This window comes from Phanerochaete carnosa (assembly GCF_000300595.1).
Source record: "Phanerochaete carnosa HHB-10118-sp unplaced genomic scaffold PHACAscaffold_2, whole genome shotgun sequence".
Lineage (NCBI taxonomy): Eukaryota > Fungi > Basidiomycota > Agaricomycetes > Polyporales > Phanerochaetaceae > Phanerochaete > Phanerochaete carnosa.
The window spans coordinates 3925346-3952231 of record NW_006767629.1 but is presented as its reverse complement, the minus strand read 5'-3'; the positions used below and the strand labels follow the sequence as shown (position 1 = coordinate 3952231).

General features: G+C 54.0%; 7 protein-coding genes and 3 non-coding genes across 10 annotated transcripts; 4 read left to right on the top strand and 6 right to left on the bottom strand.

Moving 5' to 3' along the window:
* Nucleotides 1–25: 25 nt before the first annotated feature.
* Nucleotides 26–1419, top strand: PHACADRAFT_250830 (uncharacterized protein; the record flags this gene model as incomplete). The annotated part of the gene is made up of 1 exon (XM_007392479.1): nucleotides 26–1419. A coding segment is annotated over exon 1 (1031 nt), but the record flags the coding sequence as incomplete, so codon positions are not given.
* A 148-nt stretch (nucleotides 1420–1567) lies between these two features.
* PHACADRAFT_250828 (uncharacterized protein) lies at nucleotides 1568–2920 on the bottom strand. Its single transcript, XM_007392478.1, has one exon. It carries the CDS (start codon nucleotides 2803–2805, stop codon nucleotides 2014–2016), a length of 792 nt encoding a protein of 263 aa, XP_007392540.1. The 5' UTR covers nucleotides 2806–2920; the 3' UTR covers nucleotides 1568–2013.
* Nucleotides 2921–3040: 120 nt separating this feature from the next.
* On the top strand, nucleotides 3041–3149 carry PHACADRAFT_t29. The gene has a single exon. It is a non-coding gene; the product is annotated as a tRNA-Lys (tRNA).
* A 581-nt stretch (nucleotides 3150–3730) lies between these two features.
* PHACADRAFT_250827 (uncharacterized protein) lies at nucleotides 3731–4765 on the bottom strand. Its single transcript, XM_007392477.1, has 3 exons — nucleotides 4480–4765; nucleotides 4139–4421; nucleotides 3731–4086 (listed from the first exon to the last, which is right to left on the bottom strand). Exons 1-3 carry the CDS (start codon nucleotides 4711–4713, stop codon nucleotides 3989–3991), a joined length of 615 nt encoding a protein of 204 aa, XP_007392539.1. The 5' UTR covers nucleotides 4714–4765; the 3' UTR covers nucleotides 3731–3988.
* A 96-nt stretch (nucleotides 4766–4861) lies between these two features.
* On the top strand, nucleotides 4862–4940 carry PHACADRAFT_t30. The gene has a single exon. It is a non-coding gene; the product is annotated as a tRNA-Sec (tRNA).
* A 275-nt stretch (nucleotides 4941–5215) lies between these two features.
* PHACADRAFT_206206 (uncharacterized protein) lies at nucleotides 5216–8399 on the top strand. Its single transcript, XM_007392476.1, has 5 exons — nucleotides 5216–6410; nucleotides 6481–6654; nucleotides 6739–7006; nucleotides 7176–7325; nucleotides 7392–8399. The coding sequence occupies exons 1-5, from the start codon at nucleotides 5319–5321 to the stop codon at nucleotides 8180–8182; spliced, it is 2475 nt and encodes an 824-aa protein (XP_007392538.1). The 5' UTR covers nucleotides 5216–5318; the 3' UTR covers nucleotides 8183–8399.
* Nucleotides 8400–8427: 28 nt separating this feature from the next.
* PHACADRAFT_t23 lies at nucleotides 8428–8511 on the bottom strand. The gene has a single exon. It is a non-coding gene; the product is annotated as a tRNA-Arg (tRNA).
* A 643-nt stretch (nucleotides 8512–9154) lies between these two features.
* PHACADRAFT_115381 (uncharacterized protein) lies at nucleotides 9155–12810 on the bottom strand. The gene is made up of 8 exons (XM_007392475.1): nucleotides 12426–12810; nucleotides 12316–12368; nucleotides 12141–12257; nucleotides 12072–12089; nucleotides 11762–12008; nucleotides 11587–11711; nucleotides 11157–11531; nucleotides 9155–11106 (listed from the first exon to the last, which is right to left on the bottom strand). The coding sequence occupies exons 1-8, from the start codon at nucleotides 12649–12651 to the stop codon at nucleotides 9364–9366; spliced, it is 2904 nt and encodes a 967-aa protein (XP_007392537.1). The 5' UTR covers nucleotides 12652–12810; the 3' UTR covers nucleotides 9155–9363.
* A 6-nt stretch (nucleotides 12811–12816) lies between these two features.
* Nucleotides 12817–23117, bottom strand: PHACADRAFT_115378 (uncharacterized protein). Its single transcript, XM_007392474.1, has 30 exons — nucleotides 22694–23117; nucleotides 22492–22638; nucleotides 21619–22432; nucleotides 21261–21568; nucleotides 20826–21206; nucleotides 20300–20649; nucleotides 19872–20242; nucleotides 19281–19818; nucleotides 19153–19219; nucleotides 18835–19098; nucleotides 18589–18783; nucleotides 18493–18534; nucleotides 18207–18443; nucleotides 18139–18156; nucleotides 17932–18076; nucleotides 17615–17876; nucleotides 17526–17564; nucleotides 17421–17477; nucleotides 17159–17369; nucleotides 16752–17108; nucleotides 16611–16697; nucleotides 16343–16556; nucleotides 16196–16294; nucleotides 16030–16145; nucleotides 15790–15972; nucleotides 15518–15731; nucleotides 15186–15466; nucleotides 14469–15135; nucleotides 13462–14419; nucleotides 12817–13406 (listed from the first exon to the last, which is right to left on the bottom strand). Exons 1-30 carry the CDS (start codon nucleotides 22907–22909, stop codon nucleotides 13106–13108), a joined length of 8139 nt encoding a protein of 2712 aa, XP_007392536.1. The 5' UTR covers nucleotides 22910–23117; the 3' UTR covers nucleotides 12817–13105.
* Nucleotides 23118–23914: 797 nt separating this feature from the next.
* PHACADRAFT_250820 (uncharacterized protein) lies at nucleotides 23915–26864 on the bottom strand. The gene is made up of 5 exons (XM_007392473.1): nucleotides 26443–26864; nucleotides 26324–26394; nucleotides 25651–26270; nucleotides 25460–25595; nucleotides 23915–25409 (listed from the first exon to the last, which is right to left on the bottom strand). Exons 1-5 carry the CDS (start codon nucleotides 26760–26762, stop codon nucleotides 24625–24627), a joined length of 1932 nt encoding a protein of 643 aa, XP_007392535.1. The 5' UTR covers nucleotides 26763–26864; the 3' UTR covers nucleotides 23915–24624.
* Nucleotides 26865–26886: the final 22 nt, after the last annotated feature.

Here is a 26886-nt window from a genome sequence, read left to right as displayed (position 1 = left end):
GGAGATGTTAACGAGCCATTCCTCAGCTTGGCTTTTGATTTCTCTTCATTCGCTTTTACGACTTTTATCTTCCGCTTTCAGCTACTTCCTTTCCTTTACGACCACCCCATTCGTCCTTCCTTAATCGTCAATTCTCGTCATGTACTCCAACGCCATCCTCGCTCTCGTCCTCGTCGCCGTTGCTGGCCAGGCTGTCGCTTACCCCACTTTCGGTCCCAATGCACGTCGTGCATACGATATATACACCTCTACCCTCACGCCAAGCACTGTCACGGCGCCGTCTCCCTCCCCCTCTTCAACCTCCTCGGGAACTGGCGGCGGTCTGGACCGTACAGCACTACCGAACACGGTCCAGCAGCTCGTGGGCGGACCTGACGGCCAGTCGTCTCAGACCGCGCAAGCCAGCACGGGCGATGCCGCTAAAGACCTTCGTCGCCAGCAGATCATGGCCTCGATTCGCCACAAGAGCTCTCAACGCACTGCAGCCAAGGAGCAGCGTCGTCAGCAGATCAAGGCAGCGATCGCCAACCGGCAAGCCAAGCGCAACGAGGCCTCCACGGCACCGGTCGACCCGACCGACAGCGGGGCAGTCAGCCTTGGTCTCGTTGGTGATGTCTTCAAGTTCGGCACTAAACTCGCCAGCGGCATTCAGTCCCTGGTTGACCCCAGCAGCAGCCGCAAGCGCGAGCTCATAGAGCTACTCGCGCGCCAGGCGGCGGTGGATCCCAACAGTGAGGCACTGAGCTTGAGCAGCATTCTCAAGTTTGGTGACGATATCGTCGACGGTGTCAAGACCATTGTTGATGGCGACAGCAGCAGCAGCAGCAGCCGCAAGCGCGAGTTCATAGAGCTGCTCGCGCGCCAGACGGCAGAAGATCCCAACAGCGAGGCGCTGAGTTTGAGTAGCGTTCTCAAGTTTGGTGACGATATCGTCGACGGCGTCAAGACCATCGTTGATGGCGACAGTAGCAGCAACCAGAATAAGCGTGAGCCGATCGTCATCCCGCCGGGCTCAGATTACACCCCGCCGACGCTCCCGAACGGCGATCACATTCGGATGCTCCGTAGCCTCATCGAGCGCGAGCCCATCGTTATTCCGCAGGGCTCTACCTTCAACCCGCCTGTGCTTCCCGCCCTCCCGAACGGCGATCACATCCGGATGCTCCGTAGCCTCCTCGAGCGCGAGCCCATCGTCATTCCGCAGGGCTCCACCTTCAATCCGCCGGTGCTTCCCACTCTCCCGAACGGCTTTCACGCTCAGATTCTCCGCAGCCTCAACGACCTGGACTGAGCGTTGGCCACGTTGGGGATCCTTAACGTGTACACTTATGACCTGTAATGACCTTTCGACGACATGGGGCCGGTCCTCATGACTGTAGCTGTAGTTGTAATTTGTGAATGGAATTTGGCTCTGACTGAGGGCTCACGTACATTTTCCTTGGTGTGATGTGTGAGACGTGGTTGTTGAGGTATTCTTGTACGCTCCATGCGTTGGTCATGTGAGTCCATTAGTAAAAGCCTGGAACAGCGGTAGCGGTGCCACTTGCTATGCGACCGCAGGATATCTAATCGGAGCTTTCACTTTATTTGCACCTCACGAGATAACAGTGACGGCCCGAATGATAGTAGGTACTTGGCAGTAACGGACATGGGTTTCTTACGCAGTATTACTACGGAGAGACACTTCTGACTACGAAATGTTGCCCTGGCTCGGATTATGTTGACTCATGCCCCACGTTACAAGGTAGGCGACGCAGCTACGCAATTAATTATGATGGTGCTTGCCGCCAGACTCATATTGTGCTCCGGCATTCCGAGAAAAAGCGAAGATCTTCATGAAACAGCCCCACCTGCTATCGCGCTGACTTCAATACTGCGTATACTCTATCGATAAGTATGGAGACTCACTGGTGATACAGCAGCTACAGCTCGTCCTCGCCGATTAAAGTGAGTCTATCGATAATACGCTTTTTCACACCGCCTTTCTCAAGCATCCTCCGCGTCTCCTTCGGACTATCTGGACTTCGACAGTACACCGTCTGCAGAGCCTCGTTGTCGAGGAAACTCAGCCGGTCTGCGAGCCACGACCAATTGTAGATATCTTCGGCATGAACACTGAGCACCTTCAGAGCCGGGGCGTGCTGCAAAGCCTCTACAATGATTCGGAAGAGAGGGTACCAATGTTCGAGATGGACATATTCCTGGTAAGAACGGAGGACCTGTAGGCTTAGCAGAACCGGGAGCTAAACGTGAAGCACGTACGAGAGAATTCCAGCGCCCGCTGATGCACGCCGCGAGTAGGCTTGTCAATCCCGCAGCCTCGAGCCCCTCCTTCATTACATCACCGTGCGGACCCAGCCAGAGCTTTATTGGTCTCAGCACCGACATAGTGTCCCATAACCCAACCATACTGTGCCCTTGGCCTAAGCCCCACGAGAGATACACATTCCGTACGTTCGGCATGGACAGCACGACGTCGTGCAGCTCGCTCCCGAAACCGCCGTCGAGCCTAAGGTCCAACACGAGCGCACCGAGCGCAGGATTCCCCCGGAATATGTGCAGGAGTGTCTGAGTGTGCGCGTCCGCCGAGATCCAGAGAGAGGTATAGAGCAGGGGCGTGCCGATGCGTAACCAGCGTTTGGAGACAAGCAGGAGGTGACTGCTACCGAGCGGACTGGGAGGCGCGTTAGGGCGGTGGAAAGATGCCCGGTCGCGCGAAGGGCCAAGAAAGGTGTCAGGATGTGCTTGAATAGCGTGTTTGAGGATTTCGTTCACGAGCTCTTCGGGAAGCGTCGCCTCCGACATGTCGAGCTCAAAATGAAAGGGCTCCAAGGCAGCACCGAACGTGGGTGAGAAGTCTGAGGTGCCGCAGCAGCTCGGGGATCGCGCGCTGCTTACATCGCGTGCGAGTACGTGGATGAGTCAAGCGTTTAAGCATGGGAACAAGCGCTCGCGCTTCTGTCATAAACTTTGTGGCGCGGCACTTTCCGAAACGTGCTCTCGGCCGAATGGGATATTCACGCGAAAAAGAAACAGTACTGCCCGCCTAGCTCAATCGGATAGAGCGTCAGACTCTTATGAGCGCGGGACCATATTCACCTTGCTAAAAGATGATCTGAAGGCTGCGAGTTCGACCCTCGCGGTGGGCTAGTTTTTTATTATTACGATTAAATTCCTTGTGCGATTTGAGAATTCGACTCCACCATCGGGTATAAAGCACGCTAAATGTTGCTTGTATAGGTTTCATTGAGCGAGGCCGTAATAAATCAAGCGCTCCGGTAACAGTCGCTGCATAAACGAAGACTTGAGGTCAAAGTTACAGTAGTCTGCGGCGGCCGGCCTAATGATAATAGGTTTATATAACAAATCAGGATGACTGAGGTGCAAAGACGTCATGAGCCACGCCATTGGTGGAATACATTTCGCTAGAAGACGGGCGCGATCATCGGGTGAACATTTAACTTCAACTACGAATCGACACAGCCGCTGTCAGTCCGAACAGTACTGCCTTACCACACTGTGCAGCGCAGCCGTCGCGCATGCATAACGCGAGATTACATCTAAGGTTGCAAATTGACATCCCGACCGCAACGATTACATCGCAGTGCGATCGCTGGCCTAGGTAACTGACAAAAAAATTTCTATGATCAGTGTTGAGACATTGATATCGAAACATACGCAATAGCAGTACAACGAGCAATCTCAGCTAGCCGTTGAGTTAGCACTGTGAAATAGAGAGCAAGCTTTACATTTCTTCTGTCAATTTGCTGCTTTACAATACATCCATCCGTACATAACATTGTCGTACATCTTGTGCGGAGACTCGGAATGCTGCGGGTAGTACCGGTGGTACGAGAGATTTGGCGGCTAATGGCGTGGTAATGTCGAGAACACCTCCCTGATATCTTACTGAGATAATTGAAGAGCCGTGAGGAGGTACATAAAGAAGGGAGCCAGGAAAACGCCGAAGTAGGTGAAGAGTGTCTAGCTAAGCGTCGTAGGCTGGTGGTGCATCCGACGGAGTCTCGGAATTGGTAGGCACGGGAGTTGTAGAGAGAGAGGGTCCAGAGGGAGAACCGTATGATGCTGAAACAGTTATCAACACTCCGCATTGCTGAGACTCGCAAAGCGTACTCACGGAGACCTTCCTCCTCATCACAGCTCTGCCGACGCATGTAGATCGCGCGCTCCCTAGTCTTCTCTAGCGAGCTCACAAACTCGAAGAGGCCCTTGTCCTTCAGGCGAATCTCCGCGCGCGTACCGTCCGTGAGCCCGCCGCTCGGGGTCGGCTTGATGTCGATGACGAGGTAGTTCGCGCCGAAGAATGGCTGCTCGAACTTGGTCGAGACTATCGACGCAAGGGGGACGGAGAGCGACTCGAGGACGCCATCCTTAGGTGGCGTAGCGGAGACGAATATCAGCTAGCAAGGACGTCATGGTCCCATCAGGCACGGTCATAGCAGGGCGGACTGCGCGTACTCGTGTGTCTGTTAGCCAGAGTCCACCTGGCGCAGTAAGTCTCTTCTCGTTGGTGGTAACACCCGGGTTTGAAGATGAGCTAGGTGCTAAGCTCGAACGCGAGGCCGATCCAATCGAGCTCGGGATGAAAAGCGTGAGGTCGGCACCCGGGGGGTCGATGGTGCGGATGATGAGTTCGTGCGGAAGGGGCATAGGCGAGCGCTCAGGAGAAAGCATCGTCCAGTTGAGGGCCATTGTAGTACAACGTTCAATACTCAAGCAGATATGATTTCCTTTGGGTGGTTAAGCTGTTGAGATCCGTCTCCAAAACGAGATACCGCCTATTTGGCTATACAGTGATTATCCCGTACCTCAACATCAATAAAATAGCGCGAGCGATTTTCACTACGTAGCTCAGTGGTAGCGCGTCTGGTTTCAAATTTCGAATCTTTCAAAAGGTTGCAGTTCGAATCCTGTGGTAATCAATGCTACATTTCATAGTCGCGATCACGTGAGCTCCATGTGCGCGTAGTCGCCGGTCGGTTTGTCGCCGTTTACTGTTTCGGATCATGGGTTATGGGCCGGTAAGGATACCAGTCTTTCCGATAGGATCACTAGCCAGAGTACAGCTACTTATTATCATTAGTTACCCCATCATAAACTCAGCTTACTCCTCTACAACCGGTCAGTTACTTGTGTTAACAAGCGCCAGCCCTATGGTGTGAAAGGTTCGCGTCTTGCCGCTAAACCGTATTCAACCGCTGTCTGCAACGGCCTCCAATTATCGTTCCTGAGATTTACGTACTCTTCTACCGTGGGCAAACTATTATTGGGCCGCACAGCCATCTATTCCCCCATCCATGTCGACAGCATACCTACTCTCCACACACTCCTCCAACCCCCTCGAGGCTCCTCCATCCGACCCGCGCAATCGCGCGTTCGTGCGAACATACCAGGAAACGAAAGCTGAACTCAACGCTGACTTGGACTCCTCTGACGACGAACAAAGGCTCAACTTCAACACAGTGAAGGCCTATCAGACGCACATCGCGACCCTGTATCCCGAGATGAGCGGCAGGTCAGAGCGGCGTGAGGGCAAAAGCGGAGAGCGCGAACTGGAGGAAGATGTGAGCCTCAGGGCGGTGGACGTAAAGGGCAAGGGGCGGGCTGTATCAGAACACGAGAAGGAGAACTATACGCCTAGGTATATGGACCTCGACGACGACATGAGCGACGAAGGTGTCCCCGCGTTAGGCGAGTGCCAGATTAATCTGGACGAAGATGAAGGAGGCGAGGAGCGGAACGCAGTGACTGACCCCGCAGGCAGCGGTAGGGAAGATGGCAGCGATACTGACACTCTCGCGCACGAAGACGTAGGCCAGGAACAAGATGTTGATATAGATGTGGACTCCAAGGAGATGCCCGACCCCGACACCGCCGGCTCGTCATCATCTCCTGCGCACTTGCCCTCCTCTTCTCTCTCGCTCCTCATCAAACCTCCAGATGAGCAGCAAGAAGTTCAGGTCGAGATATTAGACCTCGTGGAAGCGGTACCTTTGTTAGCGGAGGACTACAAAGTCGTAGACCGCCTGGGCAGCGGCACGTTCTCGAGCGTGTACAAAGCCGTGGATCTCAACTACAAAAAGTTCAACAACACAGTCTGGGAACGCACGAACTGCTTGCATCTCACCACGGCGCCCTTCTTTGTGGAGTCTGGGGGCGAGATGAGCGTGTATACGAACACCGAAGCCGAGAAGAAGCGAAGCTCGGGGCGCGTCTACGTCGCGGTCAAGCGCATATATGTTACTAGCGGGCCTGAACGCGTCGGGAACGAGCTTTCGATTATGGAAGACTGCGTAGGGTGTCGGCACACAAGTCAACTTATCACAGCCTTCCGGCATCGCGACCAGGTCGTCCTTATTATGCCCTACTGCAGAAACGATGACTTCCGAGTACGTCTCGCATATCCTTTTCGGTCTCCCTGAAGGCGCGTCACATTCTGATCAGTTGCTTCTGTACCAGCACTATTTCCGTACACTGTCATTGCCAGCCATCAAGCAGTATTTTCGATGCATGTTTCGCGCACTGCATGATATCCATGCGCGCGGTGTCATTCACCGCGACGTCAAACCTGCCAACTTCCTCTTCGACCCACGCACCGGCGTTGGCACGCTCTGCGACTTTGGACTAGCCAGCGTGAGCTTTTTCTCCTCCTCTCCTTACCGCCGTTTGAATGCAGTGTAAACATTACCAATGGCACTGACCATATCCAACATGCAGCGTATGGACCGAACGACGTCACTGGGCGCGTGTTTGCACAGTGGAGCGACAAAGCAGCATTCACACGGGAAGCTGAAGAGTGGAGACGAAATGGACACGGAGCATATCAAGAAGATGCAGCGCGAGGGACGTGTCAAATCATCGCTGCCTAGCGAGCGCGTGGGATATCCCGAGCGTGACCCACGCCCACATAGCAAAGCGAATCGTGCTGGCACGAGAGGATTCCGTGCGCCCGAGGTACTATTGAAGTGTGGGCTACAGACTGGAGGTGCGTGTCTTGAATCAAATTATATGTAATAATATTCACAGAAATTGTTCCTCCTTCGCTCATGAATCTATGCTATCGCCGATGCATGTGTGGATATTAATTTGCATGCCTCTGCATATTTCCACTCACTTGAAATTATTTCGCGCTGTTCTTCCTGACGTCGGTACAGCCATCGATGTATGGTCGGCGGGAGTAATCCTGCTCTTCTTCCTGACGAAGAAGTTCCCTCTCTTTCAAGCGAGCGACGATGTCGAGGCCCTAATGGAAATTGCAACCATTATCGGCAAAAGGCAAATGGAGAAGATTGCGACACTACATAGTACGTGTTCAACCATGGCGCATATCCTCCACCAGCTTCATTGCTCACTATTCGAGCACATCATAGGTCGAGTATATCAGACCAACGTGCCTGCAGTATCACAAGAAGGCATGACATGGTCAAACTTCGTAGAACGCCTCAACCCCGACCTGCATACACCACCGACGGAGCCCGATACCCGTTTCTGGCCTTATTGCCTCGACTCACCCTCAAGCTCCAGCAGTCCCATGAAGCGTACCCAAGAGCCACCAACATCGTCTTCCCCTCAATCCTCGCCACACCCTTACTCTTCGCCTTCGCCGCCATCATTGACGGACCTCGTCGCGTCGACACACGCACAAGACGTCGCTGATGCATTATCACTCGCAGAAGCGCTGCTGCGTCCAGATGCTGTGAAGCGCTTCACTCCGCACGCCGCACTCGAGCACCCATTCTTGCGCGACCCTGCGCTCGCGCGTGAGGGATGTAGCGAGGCTGATATGTTTCCGCACCCCTTCGGGCATGGGGTGTGCGGGAAGCTGCACTGGCATGATGAGCATGGGAGCGGGTACGTCTGCGTCTGGGACCCGCGGCGGCACGAACGGGAGCGCGACCGCAAGCGGAAGCGAGCGTTGGGGCACGGGAGGTCTGCGATGCCGCGGCGGAGGCTGAGTGTGTACGAGATGGGGCGCAGCGGCGAGCTACAGGAGATCAATCTCGATGCAAGTTCAGAGGAGGAGGAGGAGGAGGTCGACGAGTATGGGCGTATAGTCGTACAGGGCATGACGTGGCGTTCTGTCCTGGCAGGCGAAGGTGTGGCGGTTGGGCGCAAGCCGTGCGAATATCATAGAGCAGAGCTCGGATACTGGTTTGGTTGATGGTGCCCTTACATTGTCTTGTCTAACTGCACTCATTGTATCATAAGGCATCCGGAATGCGGTGAGATGGTTCACGGACGATCGGAAGTGTACAGGCTACGACCATGGGGTTAGCTACGAAGGCGAGGGCGTGGCGTATCTCACCAGATTGGTACTGTAGTTTCTAGGCCATATCTACCATTTACAACATGGGCATCGGGCAGTGGCACTGCGCTGAGCGGAATTCGGATCAAGAAAAAATAAAATGACCACCGCAGGACTCGAACCTGCAACCTTTTGGTACCGTTGGGCGATCGAAGCCAAACGCGCTACCATTGCGCCAGGTAGCCATGCACGTTTGATTCCGTCTTTGTAGTAGACACCTCTACAGTAATTAAGGGTCATTGTGTTTGCCAGAGACTGCTTTCACAACACATCTTGTTGTGGGCATCATTGAGCCCAAATAGAGGTTGATATCATTCAAGGTGTAGTTTTCTTAAGCCACCGTGGTGCAGGCCTCCAGCTGTTACTGGAAGCCTATAGTGGCAAACCAAATGAGGATGCTTGGCCGTGTGTCGGAGACCTGGTGAGACTTCCATCGCTAGAACGCGATTTACCCGGTGACGTCTGCGAGGGCAGTTCAGAATCGTTCGGGATGAACCCTACAGCTACCTTTTTGATTTAATCGTCTATATCCGGCCACTCAGTCACCTGGCCACTTCCCGTATGGATTTATTGCACGGTTCATGGCCATGGTTCACTTCTCGCAAAAACCAAAATTGTCAGAGGCTAGTCAGAAGTATAATTCATAGATGAAAATCGCAAAACATGCAAAGCAATGCGAGCGCGCCATCACCATTTTCTCCAGCGTGAGCTTTGAATGTCGCCCTGGACGCGCGCCGTAACCATGCGTACATGCGTACCTGGGCTACCTGAGCGTACCCTAAGAGTGATAGAAGGCGATTGCTTACTTTCGGGCCATCTGCGTAATCAGCGTGAATGAATAAATTGTTACATTTATATTATATATACAAGACTGTACGAACGCCAGACAAATTTTGTTAGAAATAAGAAGATGTGTAGTACTGTACCGATGCAATAGATAAGAACAATCAGCGAGTCCGTAGTGTGTGGCCTTCCTCGATCCAAGCAAAGCCTTCGAGCCACAAGGAACTCCCGAGCTGGTGCGTCGAGCTAACACTCTAGATGCCCCTTCCCCATCCTCTATTCAGCTCCGGCTCTTCTCCCCGCGTTACGGGTACGAATATCGGAGGCTGCCGCGGTTCGCCGTGCTCGTCAATGTCTCCAGAAGCCCACGCAGAGAGATTCAGCCGCGGCATCAGGCTTCCTGCGTTTGAAGACGCAGGCTGTGTCGCCCGTCGTATGGGCACAGGTGCACTTGGCCCTGCACCAACTGCCGTTGGCAGCACAACGGGCGCAGCGGACGAGCTGGCGACTCTGAAGCTCTGCACTTTGCGGCTAAGAGCTTGCAGAACAGACTGCTTGTCGCGCCGCACATCCTGAATTTCCGCTGCAGGCTGTGGATCGGCGTCCTCCTCGTGGTTCATAAACGTCGTGTGAATAGACGAGTCGGACAAACCGCGCGGTCTCAGCGTCCGTTGTAGCAATGTGTCCGAGATGCCTTCTCGCGTTTCCGAGTTGTCGGGTTGCGAGCTGTCAATCATTGCGTCTACGACGCGGGAGAGCGTCGGATTGGCCGCCGCGCGGGTAAGAGCCGCGTTGCGCATGGCCGCTCGACCAATTGTCCCGCCGCCCGCCAGATCGTATCGCCTCCCGCCCAGGCTTGTAGTCCGCGGGATCACGATCCATGGATCACCAGCGGTTGCCGCTGGGCGCGGTGCACCAGCAAAAATATCCATAACGTTTCTCGACAACTCGCCTGTGGAAGCCAGAGAGATCGAGCTCCCGCTTGCACTCGTAGTCAGCTTAGAGACGTTGCCCCTGGTCTCTCGAGTGGACGATGTTGCTGTCACCGCACGACCAACTGCAGTACCAGAGAACTCGACGTTCACTGTCGTGGTGGTTGCAGAGAGCGCCGGCTCACGCTTGGGAGCGACTCGTGCAGGTGGCCTTGATCCACCTCTGCTAATGGGTCGTATAGGAGGGGATAGTGCCCGCGCTGCTGCTTCCTCCTGGTTCGAGCCGCCAGGCAAGCCGAGTAGCTTCGTAAGTGGAGCCATCCAGCCCACCGAGGATGACGCCGCAGAGGGTGCTTCGTTACCAGCGGTGGCCATGGGCGCCTTGGACGGATGTAGCGCCATCTCGCTGACCTTGTTCGCGACGGAAGGGTCAAGGATGACGTCATTGAGGGTAACGCGGAGCTGGCCAATCTCTGCGAACATATCCTTGAAGAGCTTGAATAACGCGCGCAGATCTCGCCTCGTGCATGTTGTTGTAATCTTGTCATCTTCAAGCCATGTTCGAAACTGCGCCCGGAGAGCATTGTTCTCGTTTAGAATAGAGTTGACTGTCGAACGGGAGAGATGAGACACGTCAGCGCCGAGTAGGTTCTGTCGCTTGAGCCGAGCAGTTAGGGTCAAGGCATCAGCTTGGACGATACGGTTCAGGAGGGAGGTAGATCGCTCGATGAGCACGCCAATCACCGAAGGATTTGCGTCTGCTAGAGTTGACGAATCGGAATGTGCGTCATGTTGATCGCCCATGGCGCGTGGTAAGGGCGTCATGCCTAAGACACTCGGAGTGCTCACGTCGTCCGTCTGCACAGCTCTGGATCGAGTAAGCAGGAGGAGAGTCTTGTGGGCTGTGGGCTTGATAGGAGACTCTGGGTCATCAGGGTCGCCTTCATCCAGATCAAGACTACGGTGCGAAGGCGCATAACGAGAGCGACCACCGATAGTCAACGTTTTCACCCCCGACACTACAGGTGACAGTGGCCGGCGAGTTGAGTCAGGCGTTAGAGGTTCCTGCACAACGCTAATCAGTGGGAACTCGGATCTTGTCTGTTGTGACATACAAAAGCCCTCCGCCCAAGGCGCTCTGCGCTGGAAGCCCGTTTCTCACTTGAGGGACCAGCTTTCTGCTGGCTTGCGAAGATAGTAGAGAGCATTGATGAGACTGGGGCCGTACCAACTCGAAAGGGAGAGGCCAAAGTAGCGCTGTCGTCAAAGACTGAGGAAGTGGAGCTGTCTTGGTGCCGATGTCTTGCAGCAGAGCTGTTGCTGGCTCGATGCTCTTCAACCTCTTCCTGAAGAGTTCTAAGCTCTTCCTGCGTCTCGTCAAGGAGGTGCTGAAGCTCAGTGGAATCCCGCTTTAGAGATTCGTTGTCTGCCACAAGAGACTCCAGCACCTTGCTCACTCCGCTATCTTCGGTAGAAGACTGTCCCAGGTGCTGCAGCAAGGGGTTTAGTGGCAAATATGAGACTGCAACGCTCTTTGAAACATACCGCCTGATGCAGGCTATGGAGACGGTCTCGGGCATCTTTGATCATGTCTTCCGAAATTCCTCGTCTCCGAGATCTCTGAGTTTCTAGATCTTCGCGCAGTTGGCCCGCTTGCTCTTGTAGTTTGGCTGTGCAGTTTCAGTCAGTATTTTACGGTGAAACCACGTAGCATACAGACAGCATTTCTCCTTCAGAGACGCGATTCGTGCCTCCGCTAGCTTTGCCGACTGGATTGCGCTATTACGTTCTTGATGCATGTCGTCCTTCTCCTGAAGAGCCGCGGCCAAACGAGAATCTATCCCAATATAGCGAGCATTCTGTGCCGACATTTGAGCTATTTTCTCCTTGGCCCGCTTCAGCTCTTCCAGCGTAGTGTGGTGTGTCAAATCAACAACTTCGTTGTTGACCAACGCTTGCGATAACCGCTAGCAACACAGGGTTCTCGTATGAGGGTGACTGAAAACATGACAATGTTAGGCTACGCGTACCTTCTCCAGGACCGCATTCTTGAGCAACGATGAGCATGGATGTGTCCACTCTAACGCAAGTCTACGTACCTCGCGTACCAGTTCCGCAACTCGTGCATCTACCTCTTCTTGCGTCCGTTTACTAGTTGAAGGGTCTTCCATGAGATCCTGCATATTCGAGATGCTTGCATCCACACTCTGGCCCGACTGGCATCCAGCACGAGGTTACAATGGCAGTTTCCACAAGTTGAATGAACTGACCGACCTCATGTCGTCGGACAAATGCCTCATGTCTCTCCAACAGTGCTTGTCCAATCTCTGTGGGGATCATTCCGTTGAACTGGGGAATCATTGCAAGGGGAAGCCGCGACACACCTGCGCTCAGGATCAGACGGTTCTCCAGCTTATTCTTCAACGCCCACCACGCCTTGCTCGACTCGCAATCCTCCCGCCCGCAGCAACATACGGTCGCATTCGGTGGTTCAGGTGACGGTACACGGTTGAAGTTGGATAGAGCAGCGGTCAGGTCATCGATGGCAGTGGTAGCCTTGCGCAGGCTGCTCGGAGAGTCCGGTGTCCGCGGTCTGAACGCGGCGGACATCGTTTAAGTCGAGGATGCTGCGCCTGGTCAGCGCCGCCGATTATAACACGAGGATGAGGGCCGTTGTCGCAGAGTACCGCTCGCTTTCATATGCACGCAGGATGAAGTATGAGCGAGAAAAGGTCAGCCGCAACGATTGAACACGCGGTCGCGACCGCGACATCCGGCTGGCTGCGGCTGACTTCCGCCCAGCTTCAATCTCATGAACGACAACAGAGAAACGACTATAATGACTGATCTGTGTGCAAAAAGTCATAATGTAGTATACAGTGAACTATGGAGCACACATGCTAGGCAGTAGATATTAGGGGGTACCATAGGGATTACTTTGTGAGAAGCCAATCCAAAAGCTACACCGAATGACCTGGGAGTAGTAGCACATTAAATAGTATGCACGCACGGAGCTCGTGAAGAAACAGGAATGACGTTAGATTGGACACGCCTCACATACAACTTATTCGATGATCTTCGACACCAGCTGAGCTGTCCACTGGATCATGGCGACTGTGCGCGGGTCGGATGAGAAGCTGTAGATGCTCGCAAGACCACCCATGCCGACGTCTGTAAGCTCGCTGACACGCGCTGACCCGTTGAGCTCGCCCAAAGTAGTTGGCGTCGGTGCTGAGCTCCGAAGTATGGAAGAGTAGCGAGCATCCTGCATGGCAACGTGGAATATGTTCGAGCACGCCAAGAGAATTGTAGTGTTGTTAGCACTGGCGAAAGAGTCTATGATCTTCTCTTGCAAGCAGTCGAATCTGTGAGGGAATTATGAGCTGCGTTCGGCGTGTAACCAGTGAAGTGAACACATACGCTGTAGACACCGTATCAGGGTAGGTACTAACAATGTCTGAGATGATATTGAAGAGCATCTCTGTCTCTGTGTCGTCCCCCTGGGAAGAGTTTAGGATAGTAGACACGAATGTCGCTGCGTACAGGGCATTCAGGCCATTTTGGATGCCCAGGAGCGAGAATGGAATTCTGGACATGGTCCCGTCGTCATTGTTTTCGACAGGGAGCTTCTCTTCTGTCAGCCATGAGCGATCAGCCCTGGCGTCCTCCAATAGAGTCTTGAACGATGTGACAGTCGTCGAGAGTGGTAGAAGGGCGATGAAGTAGCCGACGACATCTGGACAGAGTGAAGAGCCAGTCCCGTCTGCGTGATCGTGGTCGACACAGGTCCGTGCCGTTATCCGAAGGAGATCCCGTAGCGCAGCCTCGGCGGAGTCTTTCAGCATCTGGTGGCGGACGCCCTTGAAGATGATGTGCGCCAGGGTAAACGAGAAGCTTGATTGGAAGGACACGCCCAGCAGGTGGTCTAGTTGAGAGGCGACCTCGTCCAAGGGCTCCCTGCTTTCCATTAGCGTCGTTGCCACACCGCTCTTCTTGAACAGGTTTTGCTCGTGCATTCGTTCCAAAGAGGCACGCAACAACTGAATAGCCTCGGCATACAGGCCGATGTGACCAGACTGGAGAAGGGCAACAGCTAACCAGAAGAGCTGCGCAAGGTATCTTGATGTCGTGGGCAGCGCGGTGACAATCTTGTGGATGCAACGAAGCATGCTAACCATAACTGTAGCGTCTGAGTCGTCGTAAGTCAACAGCGCCGTCTTCAGGGCCACGAGCATCTGATACAGCAGGTCGTCGTCGACGTCCGAAGTTGCCAGAATGCTGAGGGTAACGAAGGCACGAGCCTGAATCGCGGGTGACACCTGGAACGCAGATGACGTTACGAGCCCCATCCACCGGGCTCGCCACGTATTTAGAAGTGCTACCATGATGATCAGCATGTTTATGCAACACGATCTGCAGATACTTACATCGAGATCCAGCAAGAATTTCCATCACTCGCACGAGAAGCCGCGAGAGCTTCTCCAGGTTCTCGAGGTATTGCCTGTCGTTAGGCGGGTCGTACACCGCATAGTCGCTTGTAGGCGTCGGGCGAATGAGGCCGAAAATCTTAAGGGTCTCCGTAGTGGCGAATTCGTCCAACAAGGCCTGTATCTCTGGCGTGGCGCTGCCTTCTCCGGATGCGGAACGGGCAAGGTAGGTTGAGTGCAGCTGGTTAACGACTATGCCATATACCGAAGTTCGAACGAGTAGTTGACCTGTGCCGGCGACTATGCTGACAAAGTGCGCACATTCTGGTACGAAAACTTGTCCATGCGTAACATGGCGAGGGAGATAGTTCGCGACGAGGGTTAAGCGGGTTAAGCAAGCAAGTTCATTCCAGTTGTCATTGTCCGCTAACGATCTCGACGGGTGATGCGTTGTCTTGCCAAGGACCTTCCGGATTCGCGAGAGAAGTCGACCCCGCACATGGATGGATCGTAGAGCTGACATGGTATCAGCAACTGTCTCGCACCGCTGCGAGCCAATGCCACCATCCACTGCCGCTCGCATAAGCTCGTCAACCACAATGTTGATCAGATCACTGTCCGACTCTGCAATCTCTCTCCAGATGTACTTATGACCAACCGAGTGGATCTGGCGCGGCAGTATCAGTAAAGTCTTGGGTGTTTGGTTATCCAAATTACCTCCTGGTCACCTGCGGTCAGATCAATCAACATCCGGACACAGTCGCGCAGCTTGGCTCCATTGTGGTCATGCAGGCGATTAGTCGGGTCCGTAAACTGCGACAGGTTCCTGACCCAAGGACTCATGTACTGCAGGCAGCTGATGCGTTGCGAGACTGGCAGCTTGCTGATACCGGCCGCGACTTCTTGGATGAAGTCTAGCGTCAGTTGAGGCGCGAATCCAGCAAGTTTGTCACTGAGCTGCGAAACGAAAGCGCTGGCTCTCCCTGGCACGAAAATCGCTAGAATGACGCATGAGCGAATTAGCAGTCCCGACATGCAATGATCCGCACCTTTTGTGGGAACGACAGGCTTCCCTTCGAAGTCAAGGTACGTGCATACAGAGCAGAGCAGCTCGTATGATGCAACCCGGAGCTCTTCGTTATCGCTGCCAATATTGACCATACCAATATGCAACAATGTAGCCACAACATTCGATAGTTTCGAAAACCGCTCCGATCCAGGTATCGGAACCTGCTTCATGCTTCCCTTCGTGACTCTGATCGTCTACAATAAAGAGCGTTAGCATTTCTACAGCAAGCCAGCCAATATATGTCGGCCCTACCTTCACAACGGCATCGCGTTCCACAGACGTGAAGTACAACGTGCTGCCGTGTCGAATCTTCCTGATAATGAACTCATTCTGCTCGTGTCCGGTAGCCACGTTGTACACGTCGCTGATGTCGACCAAAGGAATGATCTCGGTGGCTCTGCAGGACAAGGCATTGCTGACCGAAGTAGCTCTCAACTAGGACACAGTCAAGCTGCGAGTCCCTCAAGATTTTTTTTCAAAAGAGTTACTTACTGCCACTATTCGGAGATGGGTCTGCGCTACCCGCAGTGTGACTGGGACACGGATAGGTTGGTTATGCCTCATATATACGTCGGTGAACTCTTCGCCGTGCTCGTCCTCCTGCTCAACTACGCGACAGATGAATAGTAGTAATAATCTTGACGGTAAAAAAACTCACAAGCATGCTGGAGACAGGGCACATGCGTTCCGTCAGGGTAATTACGGAGCAACTCCGAAGTTGACGTATGCATCGTATATCCATCCGAAAGCGAGATACCTGAAAGAGTTTAGCGAGCTTGCACGATCTGCAGAGCAGTATACTCACCGCCCGTAAGGTTGTACAGCCTGCGCATATATCTCAGTGCCAGAGCATTGGGAGTGAGCATGCGTGACATCTTGAATCGTTGACGAATATCAACAGGGGTTGTCTCATACGCGAACTTCAACCAATGTACGGGAAGTTGCGAGTTCGGTGTGAAGGCCGTCCAGTCGAAGATGATGTCGAAGTTGCGATTGACATACGGCGGAGACATCAACGTCTGTTGCATACAGTGAGAATTGAGACCAGCAGTAATACTCTTGTTGACGCTTACTTTGAACACGTAGTATAGTAAAAGTTCTAGATCTAGCGCCTCCACTTCAATCTTCGACACGACCACGACGAAGATTGCAAGTTGATCCTGGATGTTACTGCGTGTAAGTACGAAAAGCTCGGTAGCTCGCAGATTACTCACCGGAGGTGTGCCCGCAGGCGCGAAGAGGTGCTGAACCGAGGAGGTGTCTCTGTGATGGAAGCGACTCATGAGGGCTCGATACTCTTCGTGCTGATCACTGGTGAGCTCGGATTTTTGCGGGATCACACCCAGCTGGTTCGCGTCAATCAGAGAGCTACAGATGCTGCCCCAGAGTCGTTTGCCAGGCGCTGTATCGGGACCATCTTCAGGACCATCTTCGGCCTTGCTTGTGCTCAGGAGCTCTTTGCCAACCTTATCCGCATGCTTCTCGAAGAAGCGATGCAGTACGATCGCGTCTGTCTCGTCGAAAGGCGTATCCAACCATTCTTCGTGACCGTCCTCTGGCGGGGTGTATTTCTGGACACTAGATATGAGCAGATGGGGTATGAAAGAAAAGTCTGGCTTACATTGATTTCGCTGAGATAGCGTGTCACGTTCACGATGTTCGCGCGGAGGAAGTCGTTCAAGGGGACCATGTGCACTTCTTTACCGAAAAAGATGTTGTTCGCTAAATTCTGCATAATCTTAGCAATGTTCATTAAGCCGCGCCGGAGCACTGGATCTGGTGGGACCTCAACGTCCACTACTCCTGGATTCACAATGGCCGGAGAAATGAACCTGATGTGCACGTAAGCACGAAAGCGTCTCGATGACAAGGAAGGAGCCGACCTCAAGAAGATGAAAGCCCCCAGCGTCTGGAACTTTGCCTCTGGCCAAACTTTGTTACTGCGCAAGTTAGCAAAGCCAACAGGATCATTGGATCGTATAACTTACACTGACTTCCCAATGTGCGCACAAATCTCACGAAACATTCTGCAGCACATTAATACGTGCAGCCCATAGCATACCGGAAGAGCACATACGAGGGAATCACGGGAGCTGACGCCGAGACAATCTCGAGAAAGGCAGAGGCAACATAGATTAAGTCGTGTTTGTTCTGCTCGTAGTCCATGTTCGGAGCCTTGCTGGGGTCGAGATCGTAAGCATGGCCAGGAGGTAAGGAAGACATCGTCTTGATGAGAGGCTGAATCAGGTTCCGGAGATAGTTATAGCCATAGACTCGCGCAAAAGCTGACAGAAACCTCGTGCAGATGGAGTTGCCTCTGAATAGACTTGCCTCAGTCTCTGCATGATCGTTAATACACCTTCAAATTTGAGAGCTGCGGGGAGCAAGGCCAACCTGTACTACTGATCTCCTTATCAATCATCGCCTTGACGAGACTCATGAGCTTTGACCTCGTATCAAACAGATTGAGCATGACGTTGATAATCTGGTCCGCTTCACCGGGAGGGCAGCACGAGCAAATAGCTAGAGCAAGTTCCGTCTGTCGACGAACATGTTAGTATAACCGAAGCGATCGCTGGTAGATACTCTATATAGGCTGACCTCTCCAGTCTTGATCAGCTGCACTAAGCGTCAGTAGTGGTGCAGAATGAAACAAGGAACGAGCGCACTTCAATGAGCTTGTCTTGCTTCGTGGACGTCGATTGCTCCTTCTGCGGGTTAAATCGGATACCCTTAGCGATGACACGAGCGAAGACATGCGCGAAAATGACGCGTCGGACGGGGTCGGCGTCGTAGGTCATCGGTAAACAATGCTTGATGCCGAACTCGGTGTTTGCGCTTATTAGGGACGCTAGACCGTTGATGATGAGCTCACGCAGGTCGACGTCCTTGTTGGATATCTTCGACTTGTAAGGGTCAGCCCGAGGACTCTGCACAGTACTACAGCGCTCTCACCTGAGAAAAGCTGGTCTGCTCTGATAGACCGTCATCCACCATCTACAGTAACGTTAAAATGACCGCGTAGCCAGAAGTCTTAGGAAAGCCACGTACCGTAGGGTTGAGGCGATCAAGCATCTTGAACAGGAAGCCCGAGTACCGTATGAACAGCCGTGCGACGTTATGCCCGGGCTCTTCCTGCTGGCCTTCTTCGGGCTGCAAGTCCAGCTTGTCAAACAACTTTACCGCGGTCCGGAGAGTAGCGCAGCTAAGCTCGCGCATCACGCGTCCGGCTTCCTGGTCTGGGTACTACTCAAACAATGAGGACGAGCAAGTGAGAACTCCTTGTAAGATACTTACCACAGCAAAGTCTTGTGGCCATTCAACAACGAAGTCTGCAATGCCGACACGAAACAGACCGTCTTTCCGGATCGATAGCGAGTCGGAGTGGTCGAGGTAGGTGTCGCAGAGAAGACAAAACTTGAGCTTCAGGCGTACCGTCGACGAGTCGTTGATGCGCGTAATGAGCGAAGCGACGGTGCACAGCGTCGACATCACATCCATCCCACGCAGCTCTTCTCCGCTGGGAGCATTCTCAATGACGACCTTCAGGATCATCGTGAACTGCATTTCGCGATCACTTAGGTAGACGGAAGCTGCAGGAAGTAAAGGACAAACCTGCTCCAGGAACACGGCAACCGTACCCCATGCGAGGTCATCTTCTCGTGCGATGTCGTCCAGGACCCTATCGAGCGATCAGGGGGCGAGTCAGGCCAGGATTACTGCTTGTTTTGCAAACAACTCACCTCTTGAGCTCTCGGAGGATAAGAGGGTATATCCGAGGATGCGCCTCAGTAGACAGCGCTTCCCTAGCTAGCTCGCGGACCTTCTCGTTGTCGACTACTAAGAGATCGACGAGCTCAGAGATGAAGCTTTCGAGGAGTGGCTTTGGTTCCCTCAAGATTCGCAGATTGTCGGGTAGGTATCGTACGGGGATAAACGCCGCCAATCCCGATGGATCAAAGGGCTCATTAACATTGTCCAAACATGTCGCTCCGAATGCGGTGAGAAAGAGCGTCAGGTTATGCCACTGGTTCTGCCGATCCTGTAACTCGTTCAATGGACGTTCCTCTCTAGGGTGTAGAGGATTTACCTCTGCCGTGAGTGAACCGTCACCATTTGGAAGCGGTCCTTCCTCCAGAGCGTCCATAGAGGTCGGGCTGCTCATCTCCCTGAGCATGCACCACCGCCAGTAGCACTCTTGCCATACTGCAATGTGCGCCGAAGAGGGGATAGCCAATACCCGCATGAGCTTGCGGATACGCTTCTGGTCGGCAACACGCCCTAGGAGAAAGTTCAGTATACCCGGCCCTCGAGATTCGCTAGACGAAGCGCACCAAGAGGCTGCGCCTTTGGATCTCCCAGCTGCTCAAAGACGGGATACCGCTTCACCTTCTCCTCCTCGGTCGTGAAATGCGGCGGCGCGCCGCCTTTCTGTCTTTCGGCGCCAGCAATGATGCGCAGACATTGAGCGGCCATCCACGAAGTTTGCCGTTCCGCAGAGGTTAGCGTCACCATGAACGCAATCTCGGCAATGGCGAAGGCGGGGACACGTTCCGGAGTCAGCTGAATGTGGCGCACTTTCTCTATCGTTAACCGCGTGAATCGGTAGAGAAGCTCGTACGCCATCTCCATCCACATCTTTTGGCTTCGGAAGTCCGTACGGCATGTAAGCAAGGTCAGGCCGAAGGCGGCCATCGTTCCTGATCTGTACAAATCCTATGTTAGGGCCACGAGTAAATGGTAGACATCGACGTCTACATGCCCGCAATGCATCATCCACTTCGAGCCAGCGACAAAAGTCGGTGATCCCTCAGCAGAGGCCCGGATACCCTCTTGGATGTACCGGATAGTCTTCGCCATTCCCCACTTGACCGACGAGCCCGACTCCGCCTGCCACTGCTCGAGGGTATCTGGTATCCACCTGGGCTCGTTGTCAGGGTTGATGCCGTCCAGAAACCAGTGGACGTCCGCACGCCAGAGCGCCATAGTGACATGAATGGCGAGTTCGCGGTCCGGCAAGGTCTCTGTGGTGTATCGCTTGGCCTTGGGGCGGTAGTTCGCCTTCTTCACTAGGCCGTTGGAATCGATTTCACCGCGACGAGTAATGGAGCTCTGTGCGCTGGGGTCAGTCAGGCCTTGGCCAGTCAAGACGAACTCTTACGTGGAAAATGCCGTGTAATCGGGGCATAACCAGTGCTTTCAATTCATTCAGCGGCTTCTGCCAGGGAAGACGAGGGGACTGCTAACGATCAGTATAGGCGAATACCACAAGACATAATCCAGCTGACCTCAGTGATCAGCGTTATACACGCCTTGATAGCTGAGATCTTGACGGCATCCGACATCTCGGGCTGCAGAGCTTGCATAATGATAGGCATGCTCTCCGTGGTGGGCAAAAATCGGAAGAGAGTCACGAGCGCGTCTGAGACAAGGGCGACGTCGATTTCGTCTGGGCACTCCCAGAACGGTTTGGAGTTGCCGCCCCACTTGCTGAGGATAACCTTCACTTCGTGTGCCAGGTCATATGCCATGGCTTGCAGGGCAACTTCTTCTCCCGGCTCGATACGCGATGCCGCGCGGCACACGTCCAAAATACAGATGATAGCCACTTCTGAGGCGCGCGATAGGTGTAGCATAGTTCGTATCAAAACCTGAGAGAAACCACGATCCTGTGAGACGAAGCGATGTCAGGAGAATATGTGAGCGTGACTGGCGCTGCTAACCTTTCGCCCAGCATGTATCGGCATCACGCCCCCAGAGTGTAGGTCGTACTCCGTCTTGATCCTATCGTTGCTGATGCACATAAGTACAGTCAGCGTAGGCCATATAGCAGCCTTGTTCGAGTTCTCGACCAGCTGGTATAAAATGTCAAAGACACGCTCTGGCGTGCCCTCTAATCTGCGATGATGTCGCTGAGCATCATCAAACTCTTCTTGGTGGAACTCAATCCAGTTCCATACCGCCGTCCGCAAGGGCGCGGCGATGGCAGTCTGGGCCTCACGTCTCATGTTGACGAGCAGCGATGACAACTCTGTAACAGTAATGAATGGTTGCATGCACACGAGGAATGTTGAGACGCACCATGCAGCAGCTGCACAAGGCGCGCTCGGTCAAGCCAACAGTGTGTCATGAGCCGCACGTCCATGATGTCCGGATCAGTTTCGCTATTGCTAGCGAGCACATGGATCTTGCTCTTGATGCGAGAGAAAACAACGGCCCAATTAGAACCTGATAAGTGATATACAACTCGTCCGGAGAACTTGGCGATTAGGGTGTGCATTGCAGATATAGAGTTGCAGAGGGCAGGTGAGGTTCGCTCGAAGGATGTCGAATGATGTGTGTGGATGTTCGGTACGATAGGCACGTGAATCCGCATGAACGACGGCAGCTTGGCTCTTGAAGTCTCTGCCTTGGAGTAAACAGGTACGACATTAGGTGAGGTGGGGAGTGCACTGTGAGAGATATCCAGTGGAGCCGAGACCTCGATCGACTCTATCGATTCAAGGTCATGGTATGATGCATCGAATTCCAGGTTAGCCGCGGACATGAGACGCTCTTGCGGAGGGGCCGCCTGCCGAAGGAACATCACCATAACGCTGAGAATGTACCGAGCACAGGTCTCATCGAGCGGGGTGGGCTCTATCCAAGGTGAAAGCGAGCTAAGTTGTTCAGACGACGCTTGGCGGCCTCGGGGCATGTGATACGATGAATTCGCCGATGAGCCAGGGATGCTAGAGATGGACGGTGGGCCGTTCGAGCGTTTCTCAAGACTGGACTCTGGCCGTGTGTCTTGTTGCTTCTTCCACCGTGAGGCCATGGCAATAGAGAGCACTTTGAGCACAAAAAGCTGTGATTGGAGAACCTCAAGAGCTCTCGGGCCCGTTATGTCGAAATTCTGCCAGGAAGACTTACGTCTGAGGTGTCAATGCATACCGAAATGTCCCAGACACGCACCTTGTGCAGCTTCTCCAGAAGCTCTGTTAATGCCCAAGCGACAATATCAATCGAGTCTCTCGAAATGTCCTTCAGCGATTCCACTGTTTGGCGCAAAGGATCATCGCTCTCGACTTCGGGGAGCGTTGTACCCGAATAACATGGCAACTACGGCACGCTTTCAGCCACTCGTCCCATCGCACAGTACGTGCTCGGGACACACCTTTCCTCTGAGCCGATTAATCAAGACTACGACCATCTTCTGCTGCGGCGTCCCCGATGTGCTAGCGCCATTCGAGGAGCCCGGGTAGGGCGAGCCACCGTGGACGACGGTCGGTGAAGAGGCCACCACACTGGTGCTCGAGCCGTTGCTCCTGTGTACGCGCCCTGCAGCAGGCGGCTGCGTCGCCGCCGCGGTGGAGGCGCGTCGTGCGGGCATATCGAGCGTGCGAGGCGGGGTGCGTCAAGGCCAGGATCGTCCGAACGTTCCAGATATGCGCTTGCGAAAGGACGACTAACGGTATATATCGCCGTGTTATAAGTCAAAACTGTGATAGCTGTGCAGGTACAGCAGGCGAGGAGGAGGCAGCAAAGGCAGCGGACTCGCCGCGCAGAGAGTATGGCCGACGCTGTCCTGCTCGTCCTTGACAAGGCAAACGTCGACGAGGACGCCTGCCCAATAACTCAGATTGATGGCGCTTACGTAAATTGATGAACCTGCCCTTAGGGAACTGCCCGCTTGGAGATATTTAATGTAACCGCGCTTCTCCCTTCATTTTGTTCCGCTGACCTCGAGGCTTCCTCAAGGCTTCAAGGCCCGGAGATAACTTGACGATTTGTAGAGCATCTCAGGTCTGCAGAAACTGGTACCGTCGGGCAGCCCGGGACTTAGTCAAACGCTCCCAAGACCCTGAGCAGAGATGCCGCCCTTGGCGTTCACACAAGCGTCAGAGCCCGAGCTCCCACGTCAGTCCTCCAGGACCCTGCTTTTCTGTCCCTGCACCGTAGTTTACAGGGAAACGAAGCGGACAGCCGGAGTACCGCCAAGCAGACCGACCTGGACTGACTCCGCACGGATAAATGGTACTAGTCCTTGGCAATCCGACGTCACGCAAGTTCTCACCACAATTTTATGATGAACAATAGAAGAGACGGCCGTTCATATACCCACGATATAGCGTACATTTCTGATTCACCGGCGAGCAATTGAGTATCCAACAGAGACCATCTCAGGTAAGGAAGGCAGCGACTTGGTGGCGTCCGGTGGCCACCGGTCCGGTCCAGACCGTTGTGAGACCGTCGGGCCCTCCGTCCCGCACTTCGGAGATATTCTGCAGGGTGCAGACTCGGAGATACAATTTTATCTCGCCAGAGAGTTGGCCGATCACGGCCCAGTGTGTTCAGCCGCGCCAACAGCATGTCTCACTCGATCCAAAAAAGCGGTGTCACGATTAGTTATTGCGTTGCGACCAGAAGTCCGTTCGATTTCACAACAAAATAGCACAATGTCGATAGAGAAGATTGCGACAGGGAACGAGAGGGGCTACGACACGCCAAGCTAGCTGGCGAGGAAGATAACAGAAGGGAGATATGACAGTGAAAGTGCGCTTTTAAAAGCGTTGTAGGTAAAACGACACACAACTGTAGAACACGAGGCACAGACAAGAAACATGAACAATCACTGAACATTGGAGAAGAACGTAGGAAACGCATGCATGTCTTTGGGATAGTATGGGTGTGTTCGCGTTGTCGTTTGGTTGCTTCGAGGTTAGATAGAGAGGCTGAGGAAATGAGATCGGGTCGGGGCCTAGTGTGCGACGAATTTGGGTGAAGAGACGGTACAAGAAAGAGGGGAACGATCCAATATTCGGAAGAATTTGCGTGACGGTATGTCGTGGCGTAAGGTGGGGGCGGCACGGGGAAGGAAAACCGGCCAATGTGAGAGGGCGTCATCGAAAAAAATAACATGAGACATAACAAACTTAGAAGCGTTTGGGGGCAGGACCTTTCGTCGTCGGAAGCCCTGCGGCAGATTGACATATCGAAGAGAACAAGTAAACCAAAACATGGGGAAAGAGAATAACGGACGGACGAAGCCACGAGTCATTCAGGGATATCGGACGCGCTGCTCCACGCCACGGTCTTGCCACCGCTCTATGAAGAGGCCTGGAGCGAGCTGTCGTTGCCGGACTTCCACGAACCCTGACTGCCCAAGTTCAGGCTCGCAAGCGTGCCGTTCAGATCGTGAATCGAGTTGTGCTCTCGGTCTTGGCCGGCAGTGTATTGCTCCATACCCTGGGAAGGCCGTCTAGGGATCTCAGGTCGGGCGATGGGGCCCTCTTGCCTACTCGAGGCGCGGTTGGGCTGAGAGTCGCCGCCGAGGAAGCTGGCAAAGGGCCGCACAGAATTCGGACGCGAACAAGCCGCAGGGCCGGTGGGCGAGGCTTTTCCACTGCTACTTGATCCGGCAACCTTGTCGTCCTGAGGCGCGGACGAATACCAGGGAGTATAGCCCTTCGACGAAGTCGACGAGAATGATTGCGACTGGCCGGGCGAGACCGAGACACTGTTGTCCCGGCTGAGGCTCTCTCCGAGGTAGCTAGGGTCAGGAGAGAAGGGAGAGAATGACGAGCCAAAGCTCGAGCCCGCCTCAAACGAAGGACCGAAGACGTCGTACTGGCCCATCGACTGCTGTTGTTGTTGTGATGGCTGCTGCTGCTGCTCGTTGAGTTGCTGCGCGGCCTGGAGAGCTTCGAGGTTCGCGATGGGGATCTGACTGCCCGAATTCAAGAACTGCGTGATGCCGAACTTCTCAAGGAGCTGCAGCGCTTGCTCAGCCGTGAGGGAGGGCGGGTTTTGAGGAGGCGTCTGAAGCTGCTGATATTGAGCTTGGAGCGCAGCTGCTTGTGCTGCCTGAGCAGCTGCTTGTGCCGCTTTATCTGGAAGACGATGAGTAGATGGTCACCGGTAGATCCAGCGAATAACCTACATTGACTCCGGCCCCAGCTCAAACGAATCCGGCTGCCGCCAATCGGGAAGCCTTGCATTTTCTCGATAGCGCGCTCGGCGTCTGGCTTGCGGACGAACTGGACAAACCCGCAGTGCTTGCCTACAGGCACCTTGACCTGACAGTGAATTGCATAAGTGCATGGTATGCGCACGGGTAAACTGAATACGCACGTAGTGAATCTCACCGAATGGAGCGAAGAACGTCCTCAGAGTCTCCTCCGAAATGAGAGGCGACAGCCCGCCGACAAACACGGTAGTGTTGTACGGATCCGAGGACGTTAGCTGCTCACCGTTAGGTCCAATGAGGTTCGAAAGTATCGCGCGCGCCTGAGCGTGGTGCTTCCATGACTCTTCTGGGATGTTGTACCTCTGCGCCATCAGCTGATCATGGGTCTGCTGAGCGAGTGCCGCTGAAATGGAGCTCGGAGCAGCAGAGTTTGCAGGCGCGGGGGACGAGCTATTGTTGCTGCCCGGTAGCGATAAGCCCTTCAAAGCGTCCTCGGAAGGTGTCGAGGCAAGCGTAGCCGATGAAGCCATGCTGCTTGCCGAATTTAACGAGGGTGCAGAGAAAGAGTTCGATCCAGAGACGCTGCCAACACCAGGGCCATTATTGCCGCCGGAAGACGCCAGAGGAGTAGAGACACTCTTCGTTCCGGTCGGAGTGGGTAGCACGAGCGCGAGTTGCTGCGGATCCGGGAGCGATGAGTACGGAGACGGGTACTGCATCTGCGAGAAGTCCATAGGGATGCCCGGCATCGGCTTGAACTTCGCAGTCGCAGGAGATATTCGCACTACAAAGCATGGTCAGACTAGTGGGACAATAGCTTTAGTCGAACAGACGTACTCGGCCTTGACAAGCAGTATAACCCATGCATCTCAACGAGTGCACGCTGCTGGTCCGCCTCTTCGCCGAACCTGAGACTCCATAAGCGAAGAACAATAAGAGAGAATGAATAGCCTTACCTCACGAATCCATATCCTCTCGAGACACCAGTAACGGGGTCGAGCATAATCTTAGCGCTCTTGCAGCTCAGGAATGGCCGGATGAAGCGAGGTTCCCTGTCGTTCCGCAGGCCCAAAACCGGATTGCGGAAGACAGCCACCAGGTCCGAGTTCGACACTTCGGGAGCCAGGTCACCGACAAAGATGCTGTACTCCTTTGGATAGTTTGGATTCTGTGCGCCAGGTATTGAAACTGTCGGAGCGTTGTATGGCACCGAAAGTGGGGCTGTTGGAACCGACGAGGCCCAGTTCATGGTGAACGCTTTGGACGAGTTGGGCATCGTGAGCGTATTGCTGCTTGCTGTGCTGTTGACTTGCTGGAGAACCGCAGCGGCGTGCACCTGAGAGGGGAACGTAAGGAAACAGTAGCCGGGATTGTTTGCTTGTCTTCCGGTCATAGGATCG

Excerpts from the sequence above, each read along its gene's own strand:
- PHACADRAFT_250828 (XM_007392478.1), bottom strand. The coding sequence starts at position 2,805 with ATGTCGGAGGCGACGCTTCCCGAAGAGCTCGTGAACGAAATCCTCAAA.
- PHACADRAFT_250827 (XM_007392477.1), bottom strand. The coding sequence starts at position 4,713 with ATGGCCCTCAACTGGACGATGCTTTCTCCTGAGCGCTCGCCTATGCCC. Across the intron at positions 4,422-4,479 it reads TCTGGCTAACAGACACACGA|CTGATATTCGTCTCCGCTAC; the intron begins GTACGCGCAGTC and ends CGTCCTTGCTAG. Across the intron at positions 4,087-4,138 it reads TGATGAGGAGGAAGGTCTCC|CATCATACGGTTCTCCCTCT; the intron begins GTGAGTACGCTT and ends TAACTGTTTCAG.
- PHACADRAFT_206206 (XM_007392476.1), top strand. The coding sequence starts at position 5,319 with ATGTCGACAGCATACCTACTCTCCACACACTCCTCCAACCCCCTCGAG. Across the intron at positions 7,007-7,175 it reads GTGTGGGCTACAGACTGGAG|CCATCGATGTATGGTCGGCG; the intron begins GTGCGTGTCTTG and ends ACGTCGGTACAG. Across the intron at positions 7,326-7,391 it reads GAAGATTGCGACACTACATA|GTCGAGTATATCAGACCAAC; the intron begins GTACGTGTTCAA and ends AGCACATCATAG.
- PHACADRAFT_115381 (XM_007392475.1), bottom strand. The coding sequence starts at position 12,651 with ATGTCCGCCGCGTTCAGACCGCGGACACCGGACTCTCCGAGCAGCCTG. Across the intron at positions 12,258-12,315 it reads CATTTGTCCGACGACATGAG|TCGGGCCAGAGTGTGGATGC; the intron begins GTCGGTCAGTTC and ends GCTGGATGCCAG. Across the intron at positions 11,107-11,156 it reads GCCTTGGGCGGAGGGCTTTT|GAACCTCTAACGCCTGACTC; the intron begins GTATGTCACAAC and ends AGCGTTGTGCAG.
- PHACADRAFT_115378 (XM_007392474.1), bottom strand. The coding sequence starts at position 22,909 with ATGCCCGCACGACGCGCCTCCACCGCGGCGGCGACGCAGCCGCCTGCT. Across the intron at positions 21,569-21,618 it reads CCTTGTGCAGCTGCTGCATG|AGTTGTCATCGCTGCTCGTC; the intron begins GTGCGTCTCAAC and ends TTACTGTTACAG. Across the intron at positions 16,295-16,342 it reads GCTGTACAACCTTACGGGCG|GTATCTCGCTTTCGGATGGA; the intron begins GTGAGTATACTG and ends AAACTCTTTCAG.
- PHACADRAFT_250820 (XM_007392473.1), bottom strand. The coding sequence starts at position 26,762 with ATGCCCAACTCGTCCAAAGCGTTCACCATGAACTGGGCCTCGTCGGTT. Across the intron at positions 26,271-26,323 it reads ATACTGCTTGTCAAGGCCGA|TGCGAATATCTCCTGCGACT; the intron begins GTACGTCTGTTC and ends CATGCTTTGTAG. Across the intron at positions 25,410-25,459 it reads GAGCTGGGGCCGGAGTCAAT|ATAAAGCGGCACAAGCAGCT; the intron begins GTAGGTTATTCG and ends ATCGTCTTCCAG.